Source organism: Cydia fagiglandana, chromosome 1 (genome assembly GCF_963556715.1).
Source record: "Cydia fagiglandana chromosome 1, ilCydFagi1.1, whole genome shotgun sequence".
Lineage (NCBI taxonomy): Eukaryota > Metazoa > Arthropoda > Insecta > Lepidoptera > Tortricidae > Cydia > Cydia fagiglandana.
In genome coordinates this window covers 27193393-27220922 of record NC_085932.1, presented here as the reverse complement: position 1 = coordinate 27220922, position 27530 = coordinate 27193393, and the positions used below count along the sequence as shown (strand labels likewise).

The 27530-nt window shown below is 39.7% G+C and overlaps 2 protein-coding genes across 2 annotated transcripts; one reads left to right on the top strand and one right to left on the bottom strand.

The window, feature by feature from the left end:
• Window positions 1-1569: 1569 nt before the first annotated feature.
• Window positions 1570-25987, top strand: LOC134667105 (uncharacterized protein DDB_G0284459-like). Its single transcript, XM_063524416.1, has 11 exons — window positions 1570-1819; window positions 9083-9174; window positions 9425-9607; window positions 14470-14614; window positions 20343-21401; window positions 21511-21621; window positions 21963-22091; window positions 22641-22751; window positions 22850-22957; window positions 23201-23399; window positions 24826-25987. Exons 1-11 carry the CDS (start codon window positions 1685-1687, stop codon window positions 24894-24896), a joined length of 2343 nt encoding a protein of 780 aa, XP_063380486.1. The 5' UTR covers window positions 1570-1684; the 3' UTR covers window positions 24897-25987.
• A 65-nt stretch (window positions 25988-26052) lies between these two features.
• LOC134668737 (retinol dehydrogenase 11-like) lies at window positions 26053-27203 on the bottom strand. Its single transcript, XM_063526181.1, has one exon. The coding sequence runs from the start codon at window positions 27086-27088 to the stop codon at window positions 26159-26161; it is 930 nt and encodes a 309-aa protein (XP_063382251.1). The 5' UTR covers window positions 27089-27203; the 3' UTR covers window positions 26053-26158.
• Window positions 27204-27530: the final 327 nt, after the last annotated feature.

Here is a 27530-nt window from a genome sequence, read left to right as displayed (position 1 = left end):
TCTCACATTTTGCTTATTAAGAGAGTGAGACGCAATGCACTATTGACCAATCATTGGACAGGTGGAATACCACCCTTACTGAAAAAATCCCCGTCCGCGCCACCCCAGCGTCGCAGCCCCAGCCCCAGCGGGCCGCTTGTTGCCGACCGCTGAACTTATGCTATGGTGAGGCATGTGGGGCACGCGGTGTCGTACAGGTCTTCTATACATATTTACGTCATAATTTCGTAGGAGTTTAAAAAAACGCACTGCGTGGGCTATCAATATCTCTGCAGTCTTGGTCTAATCTAACCTAAAGCACAGAATAAATAATAGTACAAAGTACAGAAGACTCACTCTCTAACAAAACGCGTCTGTCACGATCAGCACAGGTATGGCCGCTAAGTGGCGACAGCGCCACGCGCGGCTTATGGCAAACCCCAAAATTGGGGCCGAACGGATGTACTTTTAGCTACCTGTGACAAAGCGACGAAATCGCGGAGTGAGACGCCTGCCTAAAGCGAACAATACACTTACTACTCTTTAACTCAGATTTTCGTCGTATTTTAAATTGGAATTTTAATATTTTAAACGTCAAACTTCTATGACATTATAGCGTATAAATTTAATAACACTTGCACTGCGTGGGCTATCAAAATCGCTGCAGACTTTTCTTGGTCTAAATAAAAGCCTAACAAGTTCCTTTTTAGCCCTCGCCACGTTGCGGATTTTCGATGGAACTAATTTATTTTAATGGCAATTATTTTGTTTGACATCCGACATTGAAAGTCATTGAATGTCACCGATGTAAACAAATCGAAAATGATTGTAAATATTTCAGGATAATAATAGATTTTGCAATCAAAATGCCCAAAAAAATTCACACCGATGCTAAACAAATAATTTTAAATACATTAAAATACTTGCGACAGAAAAAGGATACGGGATTCAGTAGCATTCCATTAAACAATGTTGTGAAATTATTTGTTGACATGACGGGTACTGATTTTCATAGTGAGTTTGTAATAAACTGGTTAGTTTTGTACTAAATATGAATATTAATTATTAAATTATTATTTTTCTCATTTAAGGCGTCTTTAGTGCTATAATCAAAAATATTTATTATAAGAATGAGCCATTACCACCACGAGTGACTGAATCTGGTAAATATATATACGGAGGTCGAATATTTAGAATCAAATTATGGCGGATAGGTAAATTATTCATACTTAATTATCAACTAAACATGCTCTTTCGATTGGGTTTCGATTGCGAAACATACTTCTACAACTCACATGTACATAATTGTATACCTCACTCGCTCTTGCACGATGCCAATACACACTGTCCCGACTATTCATGACGTACACGTATTGTTGCTATATGTAAGCTGTTTGTAGCGACATTATATCAGGGCTAAAAAAGAACTTGTCAGGCTTATACTTAGTAAAAAATAAGCGTTCTTGGCTTTCAAAGGGTTAACCGTCTTAAATCTGTCCAAAATCTGTCTTTGGAACTGGCAGCTAATGACATGGCTGACGTCTTATTGAAGTTAAATTCTTTATTCAACTTCTATCAAATCCGTCATTTTCCATCTTATCCGTGTATGTTTGGTTAACATTTTAACGTAAATTAATTTATTGTAGTAACTTCTCATTAAAATTATATTAGTTAAGTAACACTCCATGTCCCTTATTAGACTGTAATGGAGTGTAAGGCGAGTGAAAGTAAGAAATTGTTTCAAGTGTTCGATGCAACAAAACGTAAGCGTGGGAAAAAGAAAAGGGAAGAAGAGGGCAGGTCCTTAGCGCGTTCCGCCAGTGACTGCACTAATACAAGCGTAAGTAAAATATTAGGCGCCTGGCAAATAAGTTGGCAACATTCACACAATTGAGTCGCTTAACTTCAAACTCGGGTAAATCCATCTGTCAGATTATGCGATTTTAATAGGGTAGATATTTGCTGAGAGGGTCCAATGGATTTACCCGAGTTTGAAGTTAAGCGACACAATTAACCTTAGGTCTGTGCCTTAGGTGGCGGTAAAGTCGCTGGGATAAAACTGATTTCATACACATCGATTTATTCTTGTTTACGTAGCTCACGCACACATTCACAACAACTATGAGTAAGGTGCATTGGGAAAACTTACGAAAATAATTTTGGTATCTACTGCCTACACTCGTTTCTACCGTCATACCGTGTCCAATGTAATAGTTGCCTCCCTGTCCTCTGTTACAGGACTAAGTGTGTGCAGGGCTTTACCATGTTATCCTGCTTACCGTTGTTAGTAGATAATTGTTATTTTTAAAATTATCCTGTATTTGAAGTTATCCCATTACACCTTAGGAATTTGTCAGCGTGCGAAATAAGCTTGTCATGAAGTCAAGTTTTTAGGATCCAGTACCGGAAAGGTACAAAAGAAACTTTTATGGTGCGCTTTTGTCTAAGGATCAGCTGCACCAACCATAATAAGCAGATTGGTCACTCAGCACTGAACTATGAAACTTTCCATACAATAAAATTTATCGGTGACAGTCTGCAACGGAGGACCAGAACTCACTGGCCTCACTGCACCCTAAGGGCCACTTGCACCATCCCAATAGCCAGGGGTAAGTGGTTAAACCGTCAACCTGGTGTCAATTTGTACTGGTAACCATGGGAAACTCCAGGTTTAACCGGTTAACCTCAGGTTAGTAGAATGGTGCAAGTGGGCCTAAGTGACTCTACCTCTTTCTATCTATGAACTCTGAGGCATTCAATTACGTTTACACTAATCGTAATCATGCTCCCAAAGCAGGGTCAACTTCGTGTCGTTTCAGCTAAAGCCAGTCTGCAAGAAACTGTTCCATCGAAAACTGATGCTTTTCCGAGTCACGATGAGAGGTGATACAAATTAGTTATCTACGTGTATTAAATATTTTCTATCGGTGAGGTTTACAAATGATTTGTATGTATGACCAGGACCGCCGACAGTAGCCCGTCAGGCCGGTCTCAGGGTTCGCCGCGTCGCCATCGACGTCCCACGTAAGTTTTCCTTCCATGTTGTAATATTATTCAAATACTTACGTGTAGTATTTCACTGGAACAGTGTACACGCAATCTTTTAAGTACTTAGGGCCAGTTGCACCAACCACATTTGACAGACTGATCAACGTCAGCCGGCGCGCCCCGGCGCTTTACTATGAAACTTTCCATACATAAAAATTTAGCAAACTCTTTAACGATACGTTTGGTGCACCCGACCCTAAATCTTAAACCTACCGTTGCCTTACTGAGTATACAGAGAATGATGTAGGCTTAGCCCTCAGTAATAGGTAACTACCTATTTAGGCTTTTGAGGGAGAAAAAACTTCACCACACCAGCTCAGAAAGGCTTACTTCGCACTTTAAAAACTGATAGCAAAGTTGCATTTTATTCACATGTGAGGCAAAGTAATCAAATGCAAATTTTGAGTTGTTTTCTTATGTTTGGTGGTAGCATTTACTTTTAAATGATAACTTTGGATGTCAAATATTTAATAACATTCACTTGGATTTGATTTGGTTTGATATTTTACATTTAATATTTGCTTCGGGTTGGTGTGGTGAAAAATTTTGTGTTTCACTCGGGGGCAAATTTTGTTTAACCCTCGTGCTTTCAAACCCTCGCAACGCTCAAGATTCAATTTTTCGAACCACTCGTTACGCCCCTGGTTCAATTTTGTAATCTTTCGCTTGCTCGGGTATCAATATTAGCACGAGCGGTTAAACAACAACTTTGCCCCCTTGGGCCCCTTGTAAAACAAATAAGTAACTAATAATGTATCAACTGTTACAAATATGACAATGTTTCTTCATATCTTATTTCTCATGTTGTGCAGGTCAGGTAGGCGCAGCTAAGGAATTAGATTTTTCTGCCCCTTCGTACACTTTTCACAGTGATCAATATGAAAGCTGCTAGGGATCCCATATATTATTGTGACAAGGTTCAAAGTGCACCAAAAAAGAAATCCTTAGCGGCGCCTGTGCTTCTCACACATACGAGTATTTACTCTGCAAAGTAGATTCAGAAAATAAATATTTGATAGCTACCGACAAACTAAAGGTTCCGTCACCCTGGCACGTAAGTATTCCGGGCGGGGCGTGAGCGTTTTATATGTAAAGTGGCGCGCCTCGCTCACGCGCCGCCCGCAAATTGCGCCTATGCGACAGAGCCTTAAGGTGGTTCGCCTAGGTTACTCAAAACTTAACTCTCGCTAGATGGCACCACTTTTGCAAAATTTCAGATTTTATTTTTTTGTGAAATGGTCTTGGTATTTGTATACTTAAAAGTATGTTTCGCGCACTCTTTAAGTAAATATTGAACTATTAAAATAAACATTGAATATACTTCATTGTGCAAAAACCACCTTTTTAATTCGACGGAGTGTTGCTGTCACGCTTTTTAGGGTTCCGTACCTCAAAAGGAAAAAACGGAACCCTTATAGGATCACTCGTGCGTCTGTCTGTCCGTCCGTCTGTCACAGCCAATTTGCTCCGAAACTACTGGACCAATTAAGTTGAAATTTCGTACACATATGTAAGTCTGTGACCCAAAAACGGATATGTAACGTCAACAAATGAATTTTAAACATAGGGGCTACTTTTGGGGGGTAAACCATAAAATTAAAAATTAAAGTTTTGCAAACTATGTCGTGTTACATATCAAACGAAAGAGCTCATTGTGAGAATCTCAAATATTTTTTTTTTATAAATTTACGATAAAAATTTTAGAAGTTATTTAAGAAAATAGACAAAAAATGACCATTCCCCCCCCTCTATCTCCTAAACTACTAAGTCTAAAATTCTGAAAAAAATACACAAAATAGTCCTTTACCTAAAGATGACAGGAAAACTTATTAGAAATCTAGAGTCAAGCGTGAGTCGGATTTAAAAACAAAAATGCGGTTTAGGTTTTTTTAGGGACACAGCCGCAATACTTTAAGTGAAACATGATGTAGACAGCTATTGCGAAGGCCCTAGGCCGATATCCGCATAAGGCCGAAGACCCGAAGCGTCCCGAAGAGGCGTGCCTTTAGCTTCAAGCGTGAGTTGGACTGTAGATAAAAAAATGCGACTAGGCTGTATCTGGCACACAGCCGCAATGGTACTTGTAGTACTGATTGATTAGGTTACTAGGTATTGTCACGTGTTTTAAAAAGCACTATACAGGGTGGCCAAAAAATAAACTAAGTGTATTCCCGTTGCCGACGTGCAACCCCGAAATCGCCAAGAAAAATTTGGCTGTTTCATACGTTTTGGCTGGTCCGTTTTCTATGGGAGGATACATTTTTTTTCGCGATTTCGGGTCCCATAGTAAATGTTGCTCAGTAGGTATAATCCCAAAACCTCCCTGGCTACGGGAATGTGCGTATTTTTTGGCCACCTTGTAGGTATTATCTCTCTTCGGCCTTCGCTTTTAAAACACTTGCGGAAGTTGTAGGAAGCGCGACCCGTCGGACGCTCCGAGTTTTAAACTCTACGCGGAGCCACAGAATAAATAATAGTACTAGATACAGAAGACTCACTCTCTAACAAAACGCGTCTGTCACGATCAGCACAGATATGGCCGCTAGGTGGCGACAGCACCACGCGCGGCTTATGGCAAACCCCAAAATTGGGGTCGAACGGATGTACTTTTGTCGCTTTGCTACCTGTAGCAAAGCGACGAAATCGCGGAGTGAGACACGCCTGGCGGAGCTCGGTCTTCAGTCTTCGCATTTAGACACTTGTACTATTGTTCGGCATTTAATTTCCTATCTAAGCTACTTTGCATATTTGCAGAGATATAAGCCACCACGCCAGAAAACTTCATATTACATGTGTTGAAAACTTGATTGACTCATTCGGGTTTTTCAAGACGTTTCACTCACGTCACGTTACACGTACAAAAAAAAATTGTTGAAAATTGTGTGATGTACGGAACCCTTGAAACGCGAGTCCGACTCGCACTTGACCAGTTTTTTCCTACTATTCTCACACATGCAAACAGTGTTTCCGTGATCCTTGTAGTAGACAATTTCACACAACGTAAGTATGTTGCAATAGCGTAACGGTATGTTCGTGGAAATACGTGCAAGAGGATTGGGGTTCAAGACTGGTGCGAGTAGGTAATTTCTTTTTGTTTCTCCTTTGTGTTATCTTACCTTTAAACGAGCAATTATTAGATATATAATTATTTATTTATATATTTATTTTTATATTTGGATGGTATCAGAAACGGCTCTAACGATTTCGATGAAATTTGCTATAAGGGGTTTGATCTCTTAGCTAGGTCTATGAGAAAACGCGCATTTTCGAGTTTTTATGTTTTGTAAGCTTTGGTCGGTCTCCCAGATATTCAATCTCCGCTTGGCAACTAATCCCAGAATTGGCATGCGCACTAGTTTTTACGAAAGCGACTGCCCTGACCTTCCAACCCAGAGAGTAAACTTATTTGGATTAGTCCGGTTTCCTCACATTGTTTTCTTTCACCGAAAAATAGGTATCGGTGTATAAATAGGTAGGTATCAAATGCTATTTCGTACAAAAGTTCGAAAAATCATTGGTACGAGCCGGGGTTAGAACCCGCGACCTCCAAATTGCTTTCCGCTAGGCCAGCAGCGCTTCCCCCACATACTCAGTGTTATCAGGTTTTTTAAAAATCAAAAACGATTACTTATGAAAGCAGAAGAATATAAATGATCGTATTAGATTTATAATTGTTACATATTTGCCGTAACTTATTTTTAAAATGTGTTTTTCAATTAAAAGACACGTCAAGATTGTTTACCTTATTTCTAATGCTTTAAAAAACAAACTATAGTAATAATTGTGTTTTTCATTCATAGACAAAATCCATTATTTTTAACCACAGGAAATTTTATACACTTCTTTTTAGGGTTCCGTACCCAAAGGGTAAAACGGGACCCTATTACTAAGACTTCGCTGTCCGTCCGTCCGTCTGTCACCAGGCTGTATCTCACGAACCGTAATAGCTAGACAGTTGAAATTTTCACAGATGATGTATTTCTGTTGCCGCTATAACAACAAATACTAAAAACAGAATAAAATAAAGATTTGAATGGGGCTCCCATACAACAAACGTGATTTTTGACCAAAGTTAAGCAACGTCGGGAGTGGTCAGTACTTGGATGGGTGACCGTTTTTTTTTTGCTTTTTTTTGTTTTTTTTTGTGCATTATGGCACGGAACTCTTCGTGCGCGAGTCCGACTCGCACTTGCCCGGTTTTTATTGCAGTGAGGATGTCCTGATTGTAAAAATCAGAGAGATTTGCTTTTTTTTGTTTTTTTTTGTGCATTATGGCACGGAACTCTTCGTGCGCGAGTCCGACTCGCACTTGCCCGGTTTTTATTGCAGTGAGGATGTCCTGATTGTAAAAATCAGAGAGATTAGGAAGAGTATAATTTCTAATTATCTTTGTAAAAATAAAAGAATACGTGTAGCCCATACTTAATAATCGATTTATGATAATAAGAAAATTTAAATAAAAATAAAAAAAACAATACGAAATTTTGGTGTAACAAAAATACAAAAAGTTATGTTCCAGCATACAATGACTGGGGATCGAACCGGGAATCTTCCGTTTGCAAGCAAAAAAGCGACTGTTTGCATAACACGCCATGATAGTTCTTAGCTAAGTTGACGAACTTCTCGCTTAGGTCAATTAACTACCTGTCAAATATCAGTGTCAACAAAATTGCACTAAACATGACGGCACTCCAAATTCGAGCCGTGGTCAGCCCGGCAACGTCGGAAATGGTATAGCAACGTCGCAAATGTATCTGTACACGACATTTGAGACACACACATACGTAAAATTGATGAAAAGTTAACTATGATTTTTGCATGATTTCTGTATGAAACATTGTTTTCCTGTTAATTTCGCGCAAACGAATATTCGAAAGAAGATAAATGCGGAAATATTTGTGTACTAATAGTGTGTAGTTACTTAATGAGCTTTGATTGAATTTTGTATGAAAAGCGAACCACCTTAAATGTAGGCAGCTAATAACCTGACGCGAGCGAAGTGCTTGTACGGGAAAGCCTGTGGCCTGTTCACAGTTGAACCTAATATTTTGTAAGCGTATAGGTACCTACTATATAGCTACGTGTTGTATTCAAATGCTCTTATTTTTCAATAGCAGAAGAGAAAATATGTCACTGGCTTTAAAGGCGGGTCTTGTATCCACGCCCCGTTCGGGTTCGCCGCACATAGTAAGTTACTTTGAATGATTGCATTTATGAAACCTTCCTAACTGACCTAAATGACTGGATCCTTAAGACGAAACAAGAGCTGAGATTTAAATATTTTAGGTAAATATACCCGTCTCGCTAACGGAACCGGCTCCTAAAACTAGTGCGATAAGGACAAGGCGAAAAATCTTGCGTAAAAATCTCAAAAATCGAGTTTCGTACTCGACTGTTTCCTCCTCCAACCTCCAAAACTTACCTAATCAATCGTAACCAAATTTGGAAATCTGAATGATTATGAAATTATCTGTGTCGGACCGTTTTGGTTTTTTGGGTAATTGACAGGTATCAGTTTTGAATACCACGCCTCTCATTGCGGCATAGTCAATTAGACTATTTTGGCCATTTTTGAAGGGCTCTAGCGCCTTAAAAAACAAAAATATCAAAAAAGCAAAACGGTCCGACACAGGTATTGACAATATTATTCTGTGTTGAAAAAATCATTGCTCTAGCTTCAAAAACCATGGAGGAAACAGTCGAATACGTTTGTATGGAGAAATTACCACTCCTGTTAGCTCTTAAGTCCCTGAATGGAATGTTCCTAAACAAAAAATTTTACGTCGTTGTCTATGTAAAATTCGGTTGGCGCTATTGTCTAACGGTCCTTAGGGTGGTATTCCACCTGTCCAATGTGTATTTGTTTTTCCCATTCTGCTTAGTGAGAGAGTGAGACGTAGTGCACATTGGACCAAGAAATTGGACAGGTTGAATACGAACCTTATAAACGCTTCATAAATATTTACTTACTTTAAAGGCCTGCTTAATTTTTCGGTGATATAGGTACCTACATGCTATCGTAATGAGATTTATGTGACCCACATGTTTAATTTAGGATGGTGACGGTACTTTTGAGTCGGTGCCGCATGATCAGGGCTCCTTCATCTACGCCTTCCTAGAAGAAGCTATTAAAAGGGATAAGAAAAAGTAAGCATGCCCAGTTTTGCTTTTGCTGTAGCTTTGATAGCACTCACTAGCCGGCGGGTTGTTTCAGAGAGTCTGAAACTGGTACTTACAGTGAAACATTAGCGACAAAAGAAGAGTCGACGATTAAAGCTTTACACCAAAGGGTATATTTGTTGTAACGAAAACCTTAAAATAACTTACGATATGCGCGCAACAAGATATGTGAATCTAAATCATCTCAGGAACATGATCATCGCATTCTTCGGTACAGGCAACGTCATGCCCGACGCCATGAAGACCGCGAACGCGGGAGTCGCGCGCGACCGTCGTCCCCGAGCGAGCGAGAACCTCGACAACACCGTGACCACCGTGACCACCGTGACCGCCGGGAGTATCGGGACCGGGACCATCGCCACCATCGGCACCGCGACGAGTCACCTCAGGAACATGACAAGTACGTGCCTAGGCGACGTCACGCTGGAGACGAGACGGCGAACGCGGGAGTCGCACAAGAGTATTATCACGTACATGACAATGACGGCGCAGGCAAAAACTTTGCTAATACCGTGGCCAGAGAGTGTCTGCAGGTTTAAAATCTATTACCTAGTTAACAAAACTAAGTAGCAGTGGGTGGCATCAAATTAACAACTACTGTAAGTATAAGTATAACCCAGTCTACAATATTACTTACTAATAGCACCGTACCACTTAATCTATGATGTACCTGTGAGGCCATTTATATGATTGTCCCCTTTTTGCCATAACACAAGCGATGATAGTGTTCGAAATGCTTACACAATGACATTTTGTTACCGCATACCATGTTATTATTCTATTAAAAACGTTGCATTACATTCTGTGGTTGCAATCAATTTGAAAACATTAAAATTATGCTCCAAAGTAATACCTACCCCTACCTAGATATAGCGGAGTCAGTTATGAAGTTGACCCAAAAAAATTTTATTAAGCTATGAGCTTCATCACATATGATCTTTGAGTAATTCTAAGCATTTCAAGCCTGGGAGGCAATAAGGGGAGGGGGGGTACAAAGATGGCCGCCACCCGTCATCATTCAAAAAAATCTGTTCTGGTCCTGGTGGCTACTAGGGCAAGTTAGGTATCATTTTCGTATAAACCGGAGACGTAGAATTCATTGCTGATATTTGTTTTTTTCAGCTTCATAGTAATTTTACAAGAAAAACGTAAAAAGATGAAAATTTAGGATGGAGATATTTGCTTTGAGAGCTAATAACTTTTGTATAGTAGCCAAAAATATCATATAAAAAATACTATAATGAAGCGTAATTCATGCAGATTCTAAACATATACACTTTGAGTAATATCCTACTGCAAAAAGATGGTGAAAAAATTATTAAATGGCCGCAGCGCGGTTACTTGGACTTTCGTTTATCTTGCGGACCGTCGTTTATCTTACGAAATGATCGAGTACGAGTATCTACGTAGGTATGCTTACTTTGCTAGATTTTATGATGACGAATAAAATACTTTCATCCAGACATAATTCATCATACAGACATAATTTTATGCACTTTAATTTTAATGCACTTGCAACGATTTGAGTGGGGCCTAGTGTTATTTGACCGGTGTTTTCTGTAAGGTGGAGGTAAGTACGTACTTCCCCAGTTGGGCTCTGCTCGGATAGATCTGGAATGACATCCGCTGTGCTGTGCCCTACCACACAAAGCGAGATGACATTTACAGTGCCCATACCTCTCTTTTGAACGTAGTTTAAGGATACCCGGGTCCAAAATTGGGTCCGAGAAATAACTATTATAAATGAAATTATTCTAATAAAATAGCGCTCTTATTTTTGCTGATAATATTAAAACACTATTTATGAGAGAAATTGTACTACTTAGGAAGAGGCAAAATATTTATTTTCACGATAATTTTCATGCCATAACTCACTTTAAGTAATTTTATAGGTACTTACTTGTTGTTTTTAATAAATAACTTCAACCTGCACATAACATTCATTTGGATTTGATTTGGTTTGATTTTGTTTGATATTTTACATTTAATATTTGCTTCAGGTTGGTGTGGTGAAAAATTCTGTGTTTCACTCGGCAGCAAATTTTGTTTAACCCTCGTTCTTTGAAACCCTTACAACGCTCAAGATTCCATTTTTCGAACCACTCACTACGCTCGTGGTTCAATTTTGAAATCTTTCGCTTGATCGGGTATCAATATTAGCACGAGCGGTTAAACAACAACTTTGCCCCCTTGTAAAACAAATAACTATTATGCGGAGAGCTTACATTTAGAAATCATAACAGCCAGTGCCGGATTTAACACTAGGCTGAGTAGGCTGAAGCCTAGGGCGGCAGATTTTAGGGGGCGGCAAATTTGCGTCAAAAAAATATTTATTTTTTGTTTTTTTTTATTTTATGTGCTGTTCAGATAGGGTAGACCAGAATTAATTTGTAAAATTTAAATAACAAGCATAATTTGTCGATTTTGCCGCCCTCTGTCATGTCAATGTACCTACCTACCATTTTCTCGAAAAAATTTCATTTTCATTTAACTACCTACATTATTTGTGACCCATCTGACTACATTGTAAATTTGGGATGGGCGTCGATTCTTGTATCAATAAATGCAATAAAGAGTATAAAGAGTATTTGTATTGTATTGTATTGTATTGTATCTTCGTGGTATTATGGGTTCCGTTTTTTTTCCTTTTGAAGTAGGTACGGAACCCTAAAAATTTACCTACCTACTATTTTCTCGAAAATATTTCGCGCTCGCTACGATCGCGTTTTCGTTTAACTAACTACATTTTATTGTGACCCATCTGACCATATTATTGAATGATAGCACAGAACCTAGTAGAACGCCAGCGGTAATGTCCACGCTATCGGAGCAGCTTCCGTCTACTATACGGCTCATATGCGTCTGCCGGATAAAAAGCTAGCGATCCATTTGTATAGCATAGTCTTTCGAACAGACTCAATGCCAGACCCGACCGAACTCCTTAGCTATATCCAGCCTGACTGCCAATGCCTCACCTTGATTCCATCTCAATGGCTAAAACCCAGCGGTATCCACCGGTCACCGATCAGATCAGACCTGCTAGCATAAATTGCGTTCTCGCGCGCGACTCTATACATCTAGCGCGACTTCAGGTATGGACTCGCGCGCGAGAACGCCAGGCAAATATAAAGAGGTTGCATCGTCATTGAGTGACAAAAACGGCCCATATAAATCTATATCTAGAATGTGACATTTGTGACGTCACCTTATATGCATTTTAATATGGCTATGGTGTGTTGTACTATAAAATTAAACGCCTCTGACAGGAAAGTACTTTTTCATATCTCATGCTCTGAAAGTGGGTCGTTGTTGTTCTAAAAGATGCGCAGAAAGTAATACGTTTATGCTCTAGTGCAGAAAAGTGGTGTACTCCTCTGCGTCCCCGTCCCACGAACAACTGAGTGGAAACAAAATAGAGAAATAGTGTCTTTATTTCCTCGCCTGGAACAATTGGTAATTGTTTAATTTTACTAATCCCACGTTGATCCTTTTTTTTTTTATAAAAAATGATGTAAGTAAATTGTTAAAAACAAATTATTCTTGATTTCTTTCGTTGAATTCTATTTACTCGATTTCATAACGCGGGAACCAAAAGGAATACACCAAAAATATTTTTAAAGCTTACACTTGCGTAAATGAGCAAAGGCAGAATCTTATATAGCCACAGTTAAACGTTTGTACGATATTATATTGGTTTTTAAAGTTATTTAGCACTATATTCATGAAAATAAAATAAAAAACAAGATACTTTCTTATATTATTAATTAAATTGTTATTTTATATTTTAAATACTTTTATTATTTTATTACGTGGTGCGGTGCACCAAGGTCGCGGTGCGGTCCGGTAGTGTGTTGCGGCTATTAGAACGAAAAAGTAAAAAATTAAAAAGTAAGGGGCAATCCCGCTGATTTTCATACTATAATGAACAAATAATTTTAAACTTACTGCAGTTTGTTAAAATATGTGTTTTTGTAAATATTGCAATCTAATGCAATAATAATGCAATGATTTTTGCTAGGGGTTATTAATCGTCACACATGTAAAGTATCCGATTGCAAGTAAGTCCTAAGGAAAAAAATCATGGCCGTAGGTCTATTAGGTAACTTCAATTACTGATTTTGCGAAATTGCCTTGTCTTGTTTGGTTTCCTCGCATTCGATATGAAAAGTAGAGTGTTTAACTCGGGTGAAAGGCACCATTTCTGTCTCGGACTATTGGCGCTCTCACTGCGTTCGAGCGCCAAACTACCTCGACAGAAATGGGTGCCTTTCAACCCTTGGTTAACAATCTACTATAAAAAACCTATAAGCGAGGGGGATAGGGGCGGCAAAATCGGCATAGCCTACGGGCGGCAAATGTCTAAATCCGGCACTGATAACAGCTATGTATATTTGTCATACTAATATAGGTTATGCAAGTATGACTTGGTGACAAACCAACGAAGCCCCGCCTCGCCGGGCTTCTATTTTCTACTCTGAGGGATAAAAGGTAACTAACGAACCTAACCTAACCCAACCTGAAATTGCGGTTGTACATGATCTTATTTGTTAAGCGAGCCGCCCTCCTCTTTAGACATGGGGATACCTGTGTCTATTTTTTTAACCTATACCAGAATTATGTCTGTGTACTATAAACTGCGGACATTAAATATACAGAAAGCATTTTATTCGTCATCATAAAATCTAGCAAAGTAAGCATAGTTACCTACGTAGATACTCGTACTCGACCATTTTGTAAAATAAACGCCGCCTAGCGAGAGTCCAACTACCCGCGCTGCGGTCATTTAATAATTTTTTCACCATCTTTTTGCAGTAGGATATTACTAAACATGTATATGTTTAGAAGCTGCATGAATTGTGCTTTATTATAGTATTTTTTGTATGACACTTTTGGCCACTATACAAAAGTTATTAGCTCTCAAAGCAAAAACCTCCATCACAAATTTTTATCTTTTTACGTTTTTCTTGCAAAATTACTATGAAACTGAAAAAAACAAATATAAGCAATGAATTCTACGTCTTCGGTTTATACGAAAATGATACCAAACTTGCCCTAGTAGCCACCAAGACCAGAACAGATTTTTTTGAATGATGACGGGTGGCGGCCATCTTTGTACCCCGCCCTCCTCGACTAGACGCACGCTTCTTATCGCCTCCGAGGCTAGAAATGCTTAGAATTACTCAGAGATCATATGTGATGAAGCTCATAGCTTAATAAAAAGTTTTTGGGTCATATATGGCAGCGATCCGTAACTGACTCCAGTAATACCAATTTTTTTTTGTTCATCGACAGGCCCCCAAACATTGAGAATCCAGCGCCAGCTATTGATCAAAATGCTCTGATTGAAACTTTTGTTAAATTATGCAGTACGATAAACACGAAAACCGAAAAACCTAACAAAAATATCGTGAGTTAAATCCTACTTCTTTTAAGAGGCGCCAGTATTAGGTACAGAGCCGCCGCCATACAAACGTAGTTATTACCAACACTCTCATTTTATAACGTCATGCTAAAATAATATGAAATTTGCCATGAATATTGAAGTAACATTATATATATATCCAATTATCCATGCCTGTATATAATTGGTTTTCATTTCTAGAAATTGCAAGTAAGTAAATATAATAGAAATTGTAAGTAGTTGCTTTTATTGAGGTGTGCAATAAAGAGTATTTGTATTGTATTGTAATACAATGAAAAAAGAACGATTAGAAGATTTATATGTATACCTACGTATACGTATACGTAGGCTCATGGACATGTGTATACTTCCAGTCCTCACCTATGGTGCTCAAACTTGGTCTTTGACGGAAGCTCAGAAGTCCAAACTCGGGGTTTGTCAGAGAGCTATGGAGCGCAGCATATTAGGTGTGAAACTAAGGGATCACATCCGGAACACCACGCTGCGCGCTAAAACTCGAATAATAGATGTAGCTCGAAAAGCGGCCAAGTTAAAGTGGGACTGGGCTGGTCATGTCTGCCGCATGCCGAATGACTTATGGGCCAAGATAACCACGGAGTGGGTGCCCCATGAGTCGAACCGGAGGTACGGCAGACCTCGTCGGCGATGGAGGGATAACTTAGACTCCTTTTTGAGAGACTGGCCAGATGCAGCTCAAAATCGGGAAGAATGGAAGAAGAGGGGGGAGGCCTTTGCCCAGCAGTGGGACACAATGGGCTCGTAATAATAATATAATATGTATACCTACCTTAGGCACAGAATAGTGTGTGTAGTACTAGGTACAGAAGACTCACTCTCTAACAAAACGCGTCTGTCACGATCAGCACAGATATGGCCGCTAGGTGGCGACAGCTTTTGTGTTATGATTACTAGCAACGAAAACTAATAGGTATTAATTACCCATACAACCATTTCCAGTCGCCGTTACGACGCGGTGTAGACACATCTTGTGTCGACACCGTCTGTTTCGGTCACAATTCCAGTCGCAGAGTCGTCGCCGTGTCGACACAGTTACCAGAAATGGGGAAGGGTCGACACATGACACAAAGTGACATAAAGTGTGGTCGCCGTGTGCACACATTGTTTCGGGTTTGCGACTACTTTATGCCAAAATCATTCGTTCATTCGTTCATTTTGTTCCTGTCAAATGGAAACTGTCAGATGGAAAAATAGTTAAATAAAAATAAGTGACATTAATACGCCATCTCTAAAATGGATTACAAGACGTAATTATATATTGTTTGCATTTATATTACAATAGGACTTAAATTATTATGGGGAATTAAACTGCTCGAGTGATTTGATAAACTAAGTGTAATATAATCAACGCGCCACCACATTGTTTTAGTTTAGCCGGAAATGAAATTGTTTACTTCTCAGTGCCTGTGTTCATAACTATATTATTCGATGCATTTTTAGTACTTCGATGCGTATACTATAGTTAAATAACAGAAATAACGCTTTACATACTACGAAACTTGTTAATTATGATGTATAAATATGGTTTAAGGCTGAGAAATATTGCAGTCACAAAGTAGTCGCAAATGTTTCGACTTTGTGTCGACTCTGTGTAGACACATGACACGCGCTGTCAAAAGTAATAACAAAGTTACTGGATTTGCAAAATGGCTCCTTGTGTTCATTTGTTTTCAGATATTCTCAAAGTGTAAAAATGACGTGGTCAGAGATGGGACTTAATAGATTAACTGTTTATTCGACTAATTAATGGAATAAAAAAAGTTAATCCTCAAATTTTAATCACGATTAGTTTAGTCGACCTAACATAGATTGAAATTGAATTAATCTGAACATTAATCGAATAAATTATCGATTAAATCTCGGTTGGAAGTTGACAGGGGGCCATTTTTGTACGTAAAAATAATAGAAATGTCTTGCATGCAGATGGTAGCCAAACACTTTGTCATAAAAGTCGAGATGGGTGTCGATTTATAGGTTTTAGGGAGTGCCGATTTCGAAAATGATGACCATTTTGGAATCCAAAATGGCGGCCATGCACTGTGTCATAAAAGTCGTCATGGGCCCCAATTTTGAAAATTATGACCATTTTGGAATCCAAAATGGCGGTCATGCACTATGCCATAAAAGTCGTCAGGCGACACCCCTGACGACTTTTATGGCATTTTATAGGTTTTAGGAGGCGCAGATTTCAAAAATGATGACCAATTTGGAATCCAAAATGGCGGCCATGCACTATGTAATAAAAGTCGTCATGGGTGTCGTTTTATAGGTTTTGGGGGGCGCAGATTTCGAAAACGATAACCAATTTGGATTCCAAGATGGCGGCCATGCACTATGTCATAAAAGTCGTCATGGATGTCGTTTTATAGGTTTTAGGGGGCCCCGCTTTCGAAAATGATGACCATTTTGGAATCCAGAATGGCGGCCATGCACTATGTCATAAAAGTCGTCATGGGTGTCGTTTTATAGGTTTTGGGGGGCGCAGATTTCGAAAACGATAACCATTTTCGATTCCAAAATGGCGGCCATGCACTATGTCATAAAAGTCGTCATGGATGTCGTTTTATAGGTTTTAGGGGGCCCCGATTTAGAAAATGATGACCATTTTGAAATCCAAAATGGCGGCCATGCACTGTCATAAAAGTTGTCATGGGTGTCGTTTTATAGGTTTTGGGGGGCGCAGATTTAGAAAATGATGACCATTTTGGATTCCAAAATGGTGGCCATGCACTATGTCATTAAAGTCGTCATGGCTGTCGTTTTATAGGTTTTAGGGAGCGCAGATTTCGAAAATAATAACTATTTTGGAATCGAAGATGGCGGCCATGCACTATGTTAAAAGTCGACATGGATGTCGTTTTGTTGGTCATGGTCATCATTTTCGAAATCTGCTCTTCCTAACACCTATAAATCAACATCTATGACGGCTTATATGACAAAGTGCACGGCAGACATCTTGGAATCCAAAATGGTCATCATTTTCGAATTCTGCACTCCCTAAAACCTATAAAACGATATTCATGACGACTTTTATGACAAAGTGCACGGCACACATCTTGGATTCCAAACTGGTCATCATTTTCGAAATCGGCACTTCCTAAAACCTATAAAACGATATTCATGACGACTTTTATGACAAAATACGTAGCGGCCATCTTGGATTATAAAATGATCATCGTTTTCGAATTCTGAACTCCCTAAAACCTATAAATCGACATCCGTGACGACGCAAGTTATCTTTATTTTCAGATCTAACAAATTGCTACAGAATACAAAGGACAAAAAAAAAGCGAGGAGGTAATGAAACAAGCAAAAATAAAGATGATTCCTCGACGCAATTGGATGCTTCTTAAATTGTGTCCAGATTTTTTTGTCATAAAAGTTTTTATTTTTCACGTATTACTCTCACAAGTTCCGTGACATTTCGACCTTGTAATTTTTTAAGTAAATGTTTTTGTTTATCTGTGAGGATCTCACTAGAATAATATAATCAAGGTATGTTTATATTTGATAATTGAAATAGTAACGCAAAAAAAAATTATATTTGTGTCTTTTATTCCTGCCGAAGACTTTTATTTTTCCTTTTCCTTCTACACAAGTTTGGTCAAGTAATAAGAATTTAGGGCTCTCAATTTTATTTTGACTTCTACAACAGTAAAGCTACGAGGCCATGTTTGGTATCGTTTTCGTATAAATTCGCAGTACCAAATTTAGTTATGGTATCACATTGACACCATTCCAAAGTAAAAACATATAAACTTACTTTCTTTTAAACTCCTCTTCACGCTTAAACTGCTGAACAGTTTTAATTTAAATTTAGTACACATATATTTTGAGTCCCGAGACAGGACATAATAAGTTATCTCAAAAATCATCCTTCAAAGGTGTGAAATGAGGTGTAGGGGGAAATTCAGAATTGACTTCTTGAAGTTAATACTGTTTAAGTTTAGGTTTGAAGTCATGTTTTTTTTATCATTTTTAACTAAATCAAAGATGTAGACCATCCCAAATTTAATATAAATCGGTTCAGCGGTTATTGATTTCCCGTACAAATTTCCACGCCACTTTTCACACCTTCAAAAGATGATTTTGGTTATAAGATCTATCCTATGTCCTGTTCCGGGACGCAAACTATTTCTATACCAAATTTCAACGAAATCGGTTCAGCGGTTAAGCGTCAAGAGGAGTTTAAAAAAAAACCGACCAAGTGCGAGTCGGACTCGCGTATTAAGGGTTCCGTACATTAAGTCCGACTCGCGCTTGACTGCACATTTCTAATAGGTTTTCCTGTCATCTATAGGTAAAGAACTATTTTGTGTATTCAGACAGACAGACATACAGACGCACGAGTGATCCTATAAGGATTCCGTTTTTTGCTTTTGAGGTACGGAACCCTAAAAAGATTTTTTTAATTTTGTGGAATGGTTTCAATGTGATACCTTAAATGGATTCAGCAACCCAGATTTATACGAAAACGATACCATACACGGCCTAGCACCTTCACTGATGTAGATATATCAAGATAAAATTGAGAGCCCTAAATAAACTTTCAAGAGCGGATATCTCAAAAACTATTCAACATATCGAAAAAATTGACTCAATAAACTTGTAACAAATTAAATTAACTTTCATTTTGTATAAGTGGCCATGTCGCTAAGATGCATAGTTTCCGAGATATAATCGAAAAACCGGAAAATGGGACATTCAAAGCCCCCTCTCTTCCCCCCGCTCAAGGGCTACGGCCGGGGACTTTTGATATGTTTACCTCCTAACTTGTCCAAACCAAGTTACAGAGTCAAAAATTGTGTTCCGAGCATTTCCCTCTACAACTTTTTTGAGCATTCGTTGGCTGGCTGACCTAAGTAGCTTATTGCATTTCTTTAAAAACTTTTCTGTAAAAGGTTGACGGGTGTTGGGTGTTTATATGGTTTTGGTCGATTATTATCATTTGCATCGCCCATGATGACTTACTAGAATTACTTACGAGCACACGAGACACTAATAGTAGTTTGACAAACCTTGGTTTTCAAGAGGTATTTTATATTGACATTTGCTGTCACAAATTTGCTGTCAGATTTAGTCGCAAACCGCACGCAAAGTGCACACAAATGTGTCGACACCTTGTTACGGAAAAGTGTAGACACGGCGACGACACTTTGTTTCGAAACAATTCTAGACACATTGTGTGGACTCTGTTACGACACATCTGACATTTAGTTACCACTTTGATGGTTCTGCGACTGGAATGGTTATATGGGTACAGGCATATAGGTAATAAGTAGATAATATAATAATATGGTAGGGAGGTACTTCAATATTCATGCCAAATTTCATATTATTCCAGGGGGTCGATTTTTAAATCACGATCGCTCGATTTCGTCACTCGAAAATCCGTGTAAAACGGCGAAATGCAAATTTTTGAAATACGAGCGATCGAAATTTGAAATCTATTGGTATTGACCACTCGATTTTAATTCTATTAGTAGAATTTAAATGCCTAGTAGCGGAGATATTATTTAACGAAATACACGAAATCGAGTAGTTGAAATCCAAAAAGCGGCCCCCAGCATGTCTTTATAAAATGAGAGCGTAGGGTCAAGTGTATGAAAAGGAGGATTCGGTGGCTCTGATACTGGCGACTCTTAATTAGTTTGATTAGTTAATTTAAAGGTAAGTAGAATGCTAGAATTAACTCTTTGACATGTTTCAGCAACGTTCGCTGAGCCACAAGTCACTGCAATGTGAAGGCGTATCGAGACAAACCTGTAACGATGTCGACCACCACCCCGTGAAGTTGACCAGTCATGAAAACTCGCAAGGCAATATCCCCGTGTCATTAGCCCGAAGTCAGGAGGACTATAGCGGACGAATTCGTAGTGGAGACAACGTTGCTACGTCTCGCTCACAGCTCGCACAAGTGAGGGGCAGAAGCTCGTATTGCGTCCCCTATGACAAAGAAAACACTATCGGAGAAGAGCAACGGCATAGACAACAATACGCCAGCAAACTTGATATCAGCGGATCAAAGACCTTGGCAGACGATAGGCGACGTGAATATGCTCCCAAACCTGCTCCCACTAGAAGTGTGCTCAACCAATCTTACAGGGGTTACAGGGAACACCCCTCCGACCGGGATCCCCTTAGAGAATGTGACTATCGTAGAGGTTACAGAGAATATGATCGCGATATAGAACTCAATAGAGACTACGATCGAGTTATAGAACCTAATAGAGAAAGACCCTATGAAGATGAAAAGAAAAGACTCTACAACCAAACCAGCAGGAGCTATGATGTCCATCGGGACTCTTACGCGGAGGACGACAGACAACACAGAACGACAAGGAGTGACAATCATAGAGATAGGTGCTATGACGAAAGGCGATATGACGACAGATACCGAAAGAGGTGCGAAGAAATGGAAAAACGGGATAAGTATTACGAAGACAAGCCGATTGTTACTCGCGATCGCAACTACCACATGTATAAAGAAAGCAGAGATCGCCGAATTAAGAAAAACTTGGAGAGATTTGAAAGAGCTTCCGTAGCATCGAGGGACGAGGACCACATGTATAATAAAGAAAGCAGAGATCGCCGAATTAAGAAAAACTTGGAGAGATTTGAAAGAGCTTCCGTAGCATCGAGGGACGAGGAATATAAAGAAAGGTGTTCTGAAAGAGAAAGGGATTCTGGTCTTAGTGTTGCAGATGGTGAGAGCACCGTCAGTGCCCGAAGCAACTACTTAAGATTAGTGAAGGTTGGTAAATTGATCTTGCTCCAATAGTTGGACATATAATTGAACTTTGATTTATTTATTTCTGGTCTAGTTACTTGTTGCATATTATTAGTTCTAATTACAATTGCAGCAAGAAATTATAGAGCAAAGGCAAGCCATGGACAAGATGATGAACTTATGGAAGGAGTTGATGCGATGCTTCAAGAGCTATTCACAGACATCGGGGGAGAAAGCTGCTACTGTAACTAAGTATTTCATGTGTTATACAGTGAACCACCATTCTGATTCCGATTCCATTTTTTGAGCATTCGTAGCCTGGCCTATATTGCCCATGATGACTATGATAATTTTAATAGCTACTCGTACCTACTTGAACATATTTTCCACAAGTCATTACTTCTAATATCTCTGCACGATAGCACAAAGATTCAAGACCTGTTATGATGATGGGCCTTGAATATTTTAATATAAGGAATTGAATATAGGGAAATTGGATCGATGGATAATATTTTACTAGATTAGAACAGATTTTATTACTCGGCCAAGATTAACGTAGAATATACATTAGTATTGTTTGGTTAGGAATCGGCGGCGAACAATGCCCGCGACTCGGCCGCCGCCCAGCTCCGGTTGTGGCGCGAGTGCATGCGCCGCTACGAGACCGTGGCGCGGGACGTCGGCGACACGGACGCGAGGCTCATACAGACCACGGTATGCTCACTATTAGGAACTTTGCCTAGATACGCACCTCGAGAGCGTATTATATCGACGTGCGAGGCTTGAGCAATCGAATAGTCTCTCCATTTTCTCACTTTTAGTAACTATAAGTTACAAAAACTCCTTCCAAACTGCTTCCAAAAGGCCTCCAGAGCTCAGGGCTGGGATTGAACCAGCGTCTTCTGCATTCGCATCAGACGCCATAACCTAGTGGCCGCCTGGGTCATGCAATATTTGTGGAATCTGTGAAACGCTAGGCGCCTTTGACCATACTTCTAAGGGGCGAGCAGTAGCCTAAGTTGTTTGTGCACATCCTATAGGTACAAATCCCTCATGATGGGATAAAAATAAGTCGTCCCCGTCCTCAAATTTCTTTGGTTGGTATATTTTCACCTAAGCAGAATCCAGTGTCATTTTTATCAACTTTATTCATGTTAAGCAGCACTTAAACCATCATCAATTCACCTATGCTTCACCTTGTGATCCGCATTATTTCTAAGTACAATATTAATTTATTTTACACTTTATCCTATTGGTATTCAGGAGGAAATCAACAAACAACGGTCGGAGATGGCAGAGATGGCCAACATGTGGCAGGAGTGCTTGCAGCGCTACCGCGAGATGAGCAATGACTTCAACAATCTCAAGCAGAAGGTAGGCTCTGTCCTCATATTAGGAACTACCTAATGGCCCTTTGAATTGGCCCTGTCGTTGGCTTGCAAATACCAGTTGAGATTATATTTATGATGCAGCTGGTGACGCCGGCAGCTTCAGGGCCCGTGCCGGTGCCTCCGGTGTGCGCCGAGGGCGAGGGCGCCGCGCCGCCCGCCTCCTTCTGCCAGCCCGCATATCCGCCGCAGGTACTAGTTTGTTTTGCTATATTGATTTTTCTACCACAAAGAGTATGTGGAACAGGGCGGTGATTCGTGATTAGTGTCAGCATTTTTGTATTCAGTACAAAAGGATCATTAGTCGAGTCTATCACATTTGTCATTAGCATTACGTTACGAGCTAAAGCATGCATCTTCGTGAATGAAACGATCTATGTTACATGGTCGTCAAATCATCTCTGGCTTGACAAAGGTTTAAATTTCTTAAAACAGATGCCGGCACATGGTTACGTGGGTGGCTCGCCGGTCCGAATGCGCGCATCAGCGCCCGCGCCTCCTTCCTGGTGGTGGAACGAGTCGGGTCATGCGCGAGCGCTGCCCGTGCGTCGTTCGTCGCCCGACTCGCGCGGCTCCTGCGACCGCGACCGGCACCGCGACCGCGAGCGTCGTCGACACAAGGAGCGCGAGCGAGGTCAGTTATAAGAGCAGTTGCTGCAGCAGCCTTGCCTCCCCCGTAGTGGTGGAACGAGCCGGGCCATGCTTTCGCGCCGTCCGCGCGTCGCTCGTGTCGCGCGGCTCGTGCGACCACGATCGCATGCGGAAGCGCCGTCGACACAAAGGGCGCAAGCGCGGTAACTATACTGTATGAGTTCGGTGGACTGTAAGTAGAGCGCTTATTTCAAAGCCCCGTGGTAGGGGAACGAACCAGAGTGCCTACCGCGAACCACGTCCGACGTGTTGTATCTTTGTCACACTTGTAAATTTGTACGTAAGTGTGACAGAGAGGCAACACGTCGAACGTGGTTCGCGGTAGGCTCCCAGGCCATGTGCGCGCGCCGTCGGTGTGGTGTGCGTTGTTCGTCGCCCGAGTGGCGCGGCTCTTGCGATCGAGACCGGCACCGCCAATCATACTAGGTGTCATTCATTATGTCATTAACAATACCTATACTATAATAACTATTAATTAATATAATTTCCCCCATTAAATTTAATGATGGGGGAGCAGCTATATTACTGGATATTAGTAAAAATCACCATAATCTTATTGAAGCAATAAAATTTATTAACCCCTTATTAAGGATACATAGCAGAATGTTCAAGTCGCAAAATGAGCACTAGTTCAAATCGCAGAAGGTGCAGATTGCAAAATGTGCATATCGTAATAAGCGCAGGTCGCAAAATGTGCAAATCGTAAAAAGTGCATGTCGTAAAATGTGCAGGTCGCGAAATGTGCAAATCGTAAAATGTGCAGGTCGCAAAATGTGCAAATCGTAAAAAGTACAGGTCACGATGCATTTCGTTATGTCGTTTGCTTTGTGTGTCGTCTCTTGTTAAACTGCATGGTAGAAAGGCCCACGGACTTATATCAAAGCATTACCTAATAAAACAAGGTCACAATAAGGTATCAAAATATTAAAAATCCCTACCACTATTAAAGATTTATTATCATAAACGAAACATTGCACCAAAAATTGGAACTGTAGAATTCGAGCTTTAATTTAAAATCTACACATTTTGCGACCTGCTCATTATGAGATCTGCACATTTTGCGACCTGCTCATTATAAGATCAGCACATTTTGCGATCTGCACATTTTGCGATCGTCTCATTATGAGATTTGCACATTTTGCGATCTGCTTATTTTACGTAGCCTGCACATTTTTCGACTTGGACATTCTGCTATGCTTCCCTTATTAATAAATAATCTTCGTCTATGTAAACGCTCATAATTAATATTAGCTAAACAAAATATCCCAGAAGAACATAAACCATGATCAATTATTAATACATAAGAAACCGAAACGCGTTTTACAGTCTTTCTCAATCCACCTTCATCAACTAGTTCACATTAAATTATTTTTTGCCTAAATGACTTTCGCCATTTCATTATATTTCAGACGATGCCAAATACAAGGATAAGTCCAAACCCAGCTCCGGTCGCTCCGAACACAGACGCAGAAAAAGATAACAAACAACACAATTGTGTAGCGATGTAACGATACCGATACCGAAATATCGGCGATGCCGATATATCGGCCTCGCCGATTTAAATTCAGCCGATATCACAGTTTGAAAACGAACGACTATGCTAAAATACAATATGTGAATAAACTTTGTTTCCTTAACATAAATCTACCTAAAGTGAACTTTAAACGATTAGGTACTTGGATTTACTTTTGCTTTGATTGATTTGATGGTTAACTAAATAAAGGCTTTCTTTGATTTTGATTTGGCATTTTTCTTTTTTTTTATATTGTTTTTCACACTTCACAAAATCGAGTGTCTATTAAACGTACCTAAGTATGTTTTATGCATATACTTATACGTATAATTTTCCTTTATTTATTTGATTTATTATGCCCTTAATATCGGTATCGCCGATTATTTAATTTTAAAAATTGTATCGGTATCCTATCGGCAAAATCATGTATCGTTACATCCCTAAACACAAACATACAATTATCGACATAGTTAACTGGCCATTCGTAAACCTTATTACCTGCAGTTAACCTTTTGGACGCCAATGACCGATATATCCGCACCGTAGGTCCAACGCCAAAGACGGATTAATCGGTCACAGACCACAGAGCAACATAGACCAACGTGCCTATCTGCCTATGCATAAAGTTCAATTTCAGTTTTATCACACTTCGGTGACGTGGCGTCCGAGTGGCAGCGTCTGTGTTTCACACGGCGTCGAAAAGGTTAATTGTGTTGAAAATCAACAAAAATACGAGTAATATCTACCATAAGATTTATAATACGAACGAATGTCGCCGTTTGTATGTATGAAAAATAATTATTTTTATGTTACGTCAGAAATTATGCTACAGTCGTTAATTGCCCATTTGGGATTTAATTACCCAGTCACCAAATCGTGAACATATTGTTTTATCATTTGGATTATGTACCTGCAATCAATGTATTGAATTTTACACCAGTTTATTTAAAAAACCGTGTTATTTCCAAATCTGCAGGGTAGTTTGCTATTGCAAACGTAGGTATTTTGTAAATTTTGTTACTATTACATGTATAATTAAATTTTTAAAAATCCCATAATAGCCTTTTTTATGGCATTAGCTTTAGCAACTTCTTCCAGATGGCACGCTAACAAAAACAAACGCTTATAAGTTATAATTTATTAAGTAGGTAAGTACTAAATTCTTTTTAATTTACTAAACACCAACCTCTTTAAACACTACCTATTTATTTGTCCTTATTATAACAAGATTATTTTTCCTTGGTAATTTTGTCGGAAAGCTCCCACAGCTTGTCCGCGAGTTCTTTATCTTCGGAGCGACAGGATGATGCCGTTTCAGTGCAGTCTGAAAAGTATTTCCCCGTAACATTACACAGTTCCGGCGATACGGCTAGGTGGATTGAGGTTTGAGCTCCCTCCTCAGGGGTTTTGAAAACGAGACTAATTAGAAATCTGGTAAGTGCTGGTTTGTGGCGAAATATATCCGTGCTGACAGCGCCTGGGTGCAGGCAGTTGGCGGTCACCCCCGTGCCCAGCAGGTCGCGGCTCAGCCTCTTCGTAAACAGCACGTTGGCCAGCTTAGAGTTGGAGTACACTCGAGAATGCTGCAGCCAGCTTTTTGCCGGTTTGTGGATATTATCCAAGTCTATCGTGCCATATCGATGTAGCATGGAGGATACGTTGATTATCCTACTCGGAGACGACGTTTTGATCATTGGTAGAAGCAATTTCGTCAGAAGAAAGGGACCGAAATGGTTGATTTGCATCTCTACAGGGAGGTTATCTTCGGTTAATGAATTATCTAGTTTCCCAGTGCCGGCGTTGTTGATAAGGACATGGATATGGGTCTCTGTCTCAAGAATTTGTGAAGCAAAAGTCCGTACAGACTTGAATGACGCTAGGTCTAGATGTTTGTAAACAACATTGTGATTGCCGGTGGCCTTAATAATATCGTCTCTCGCTCTGATGCCCTTCGCTTGGTCTCTGCAAGCGAGTATGACCTTAGCTTCGCGCCGGGCGAGGTCTTTTGCTGTTTCGAGTCCGATTCCTGTATTTGCGCCAGTCACTATAACCACTTTGTTATCAAGCTCTGTTTTGCACGTACATTTTCCCAATGTCATTATATTGTAAACTTTGTATGTTAAATATGTCACGAAGATGCCTGCTAAATATATAATCATGGTAATTGTTTGGAAAAAGCTCGAGCTTGCAACACATCCGTCCACTTCGGATGCAAGTCGCAAATGAAAACAAAGAAAATAGTCTCGCCAGAGAACAGGTTCTTCGTGCCCCACAGATAAATAACTACTGACCACTGACATTCAGTGACTTGGAGGTTATAGATAAGCACATGCACAGAGTATACCATGGTTGAGCTACAATCGATTTTAGCTGTTATGTTGACTATACTGATTGTGTTCTCTGTTTTATCATGCCTATCGACTTTTTATGCACCATTACTGATTTCTTTTTGGATTTCAGTGTTCGTGACTCCAAATAACTCCAAATACATTAGTAAGTAGCTCATGTAATAATCATAAGTATTTTTCACAGCAGCAGTTCGAACAAGGGTATTTTACTGCTTAAAAACATTCAGCGTAGTTCGATTTTTCTGCGAGCGTG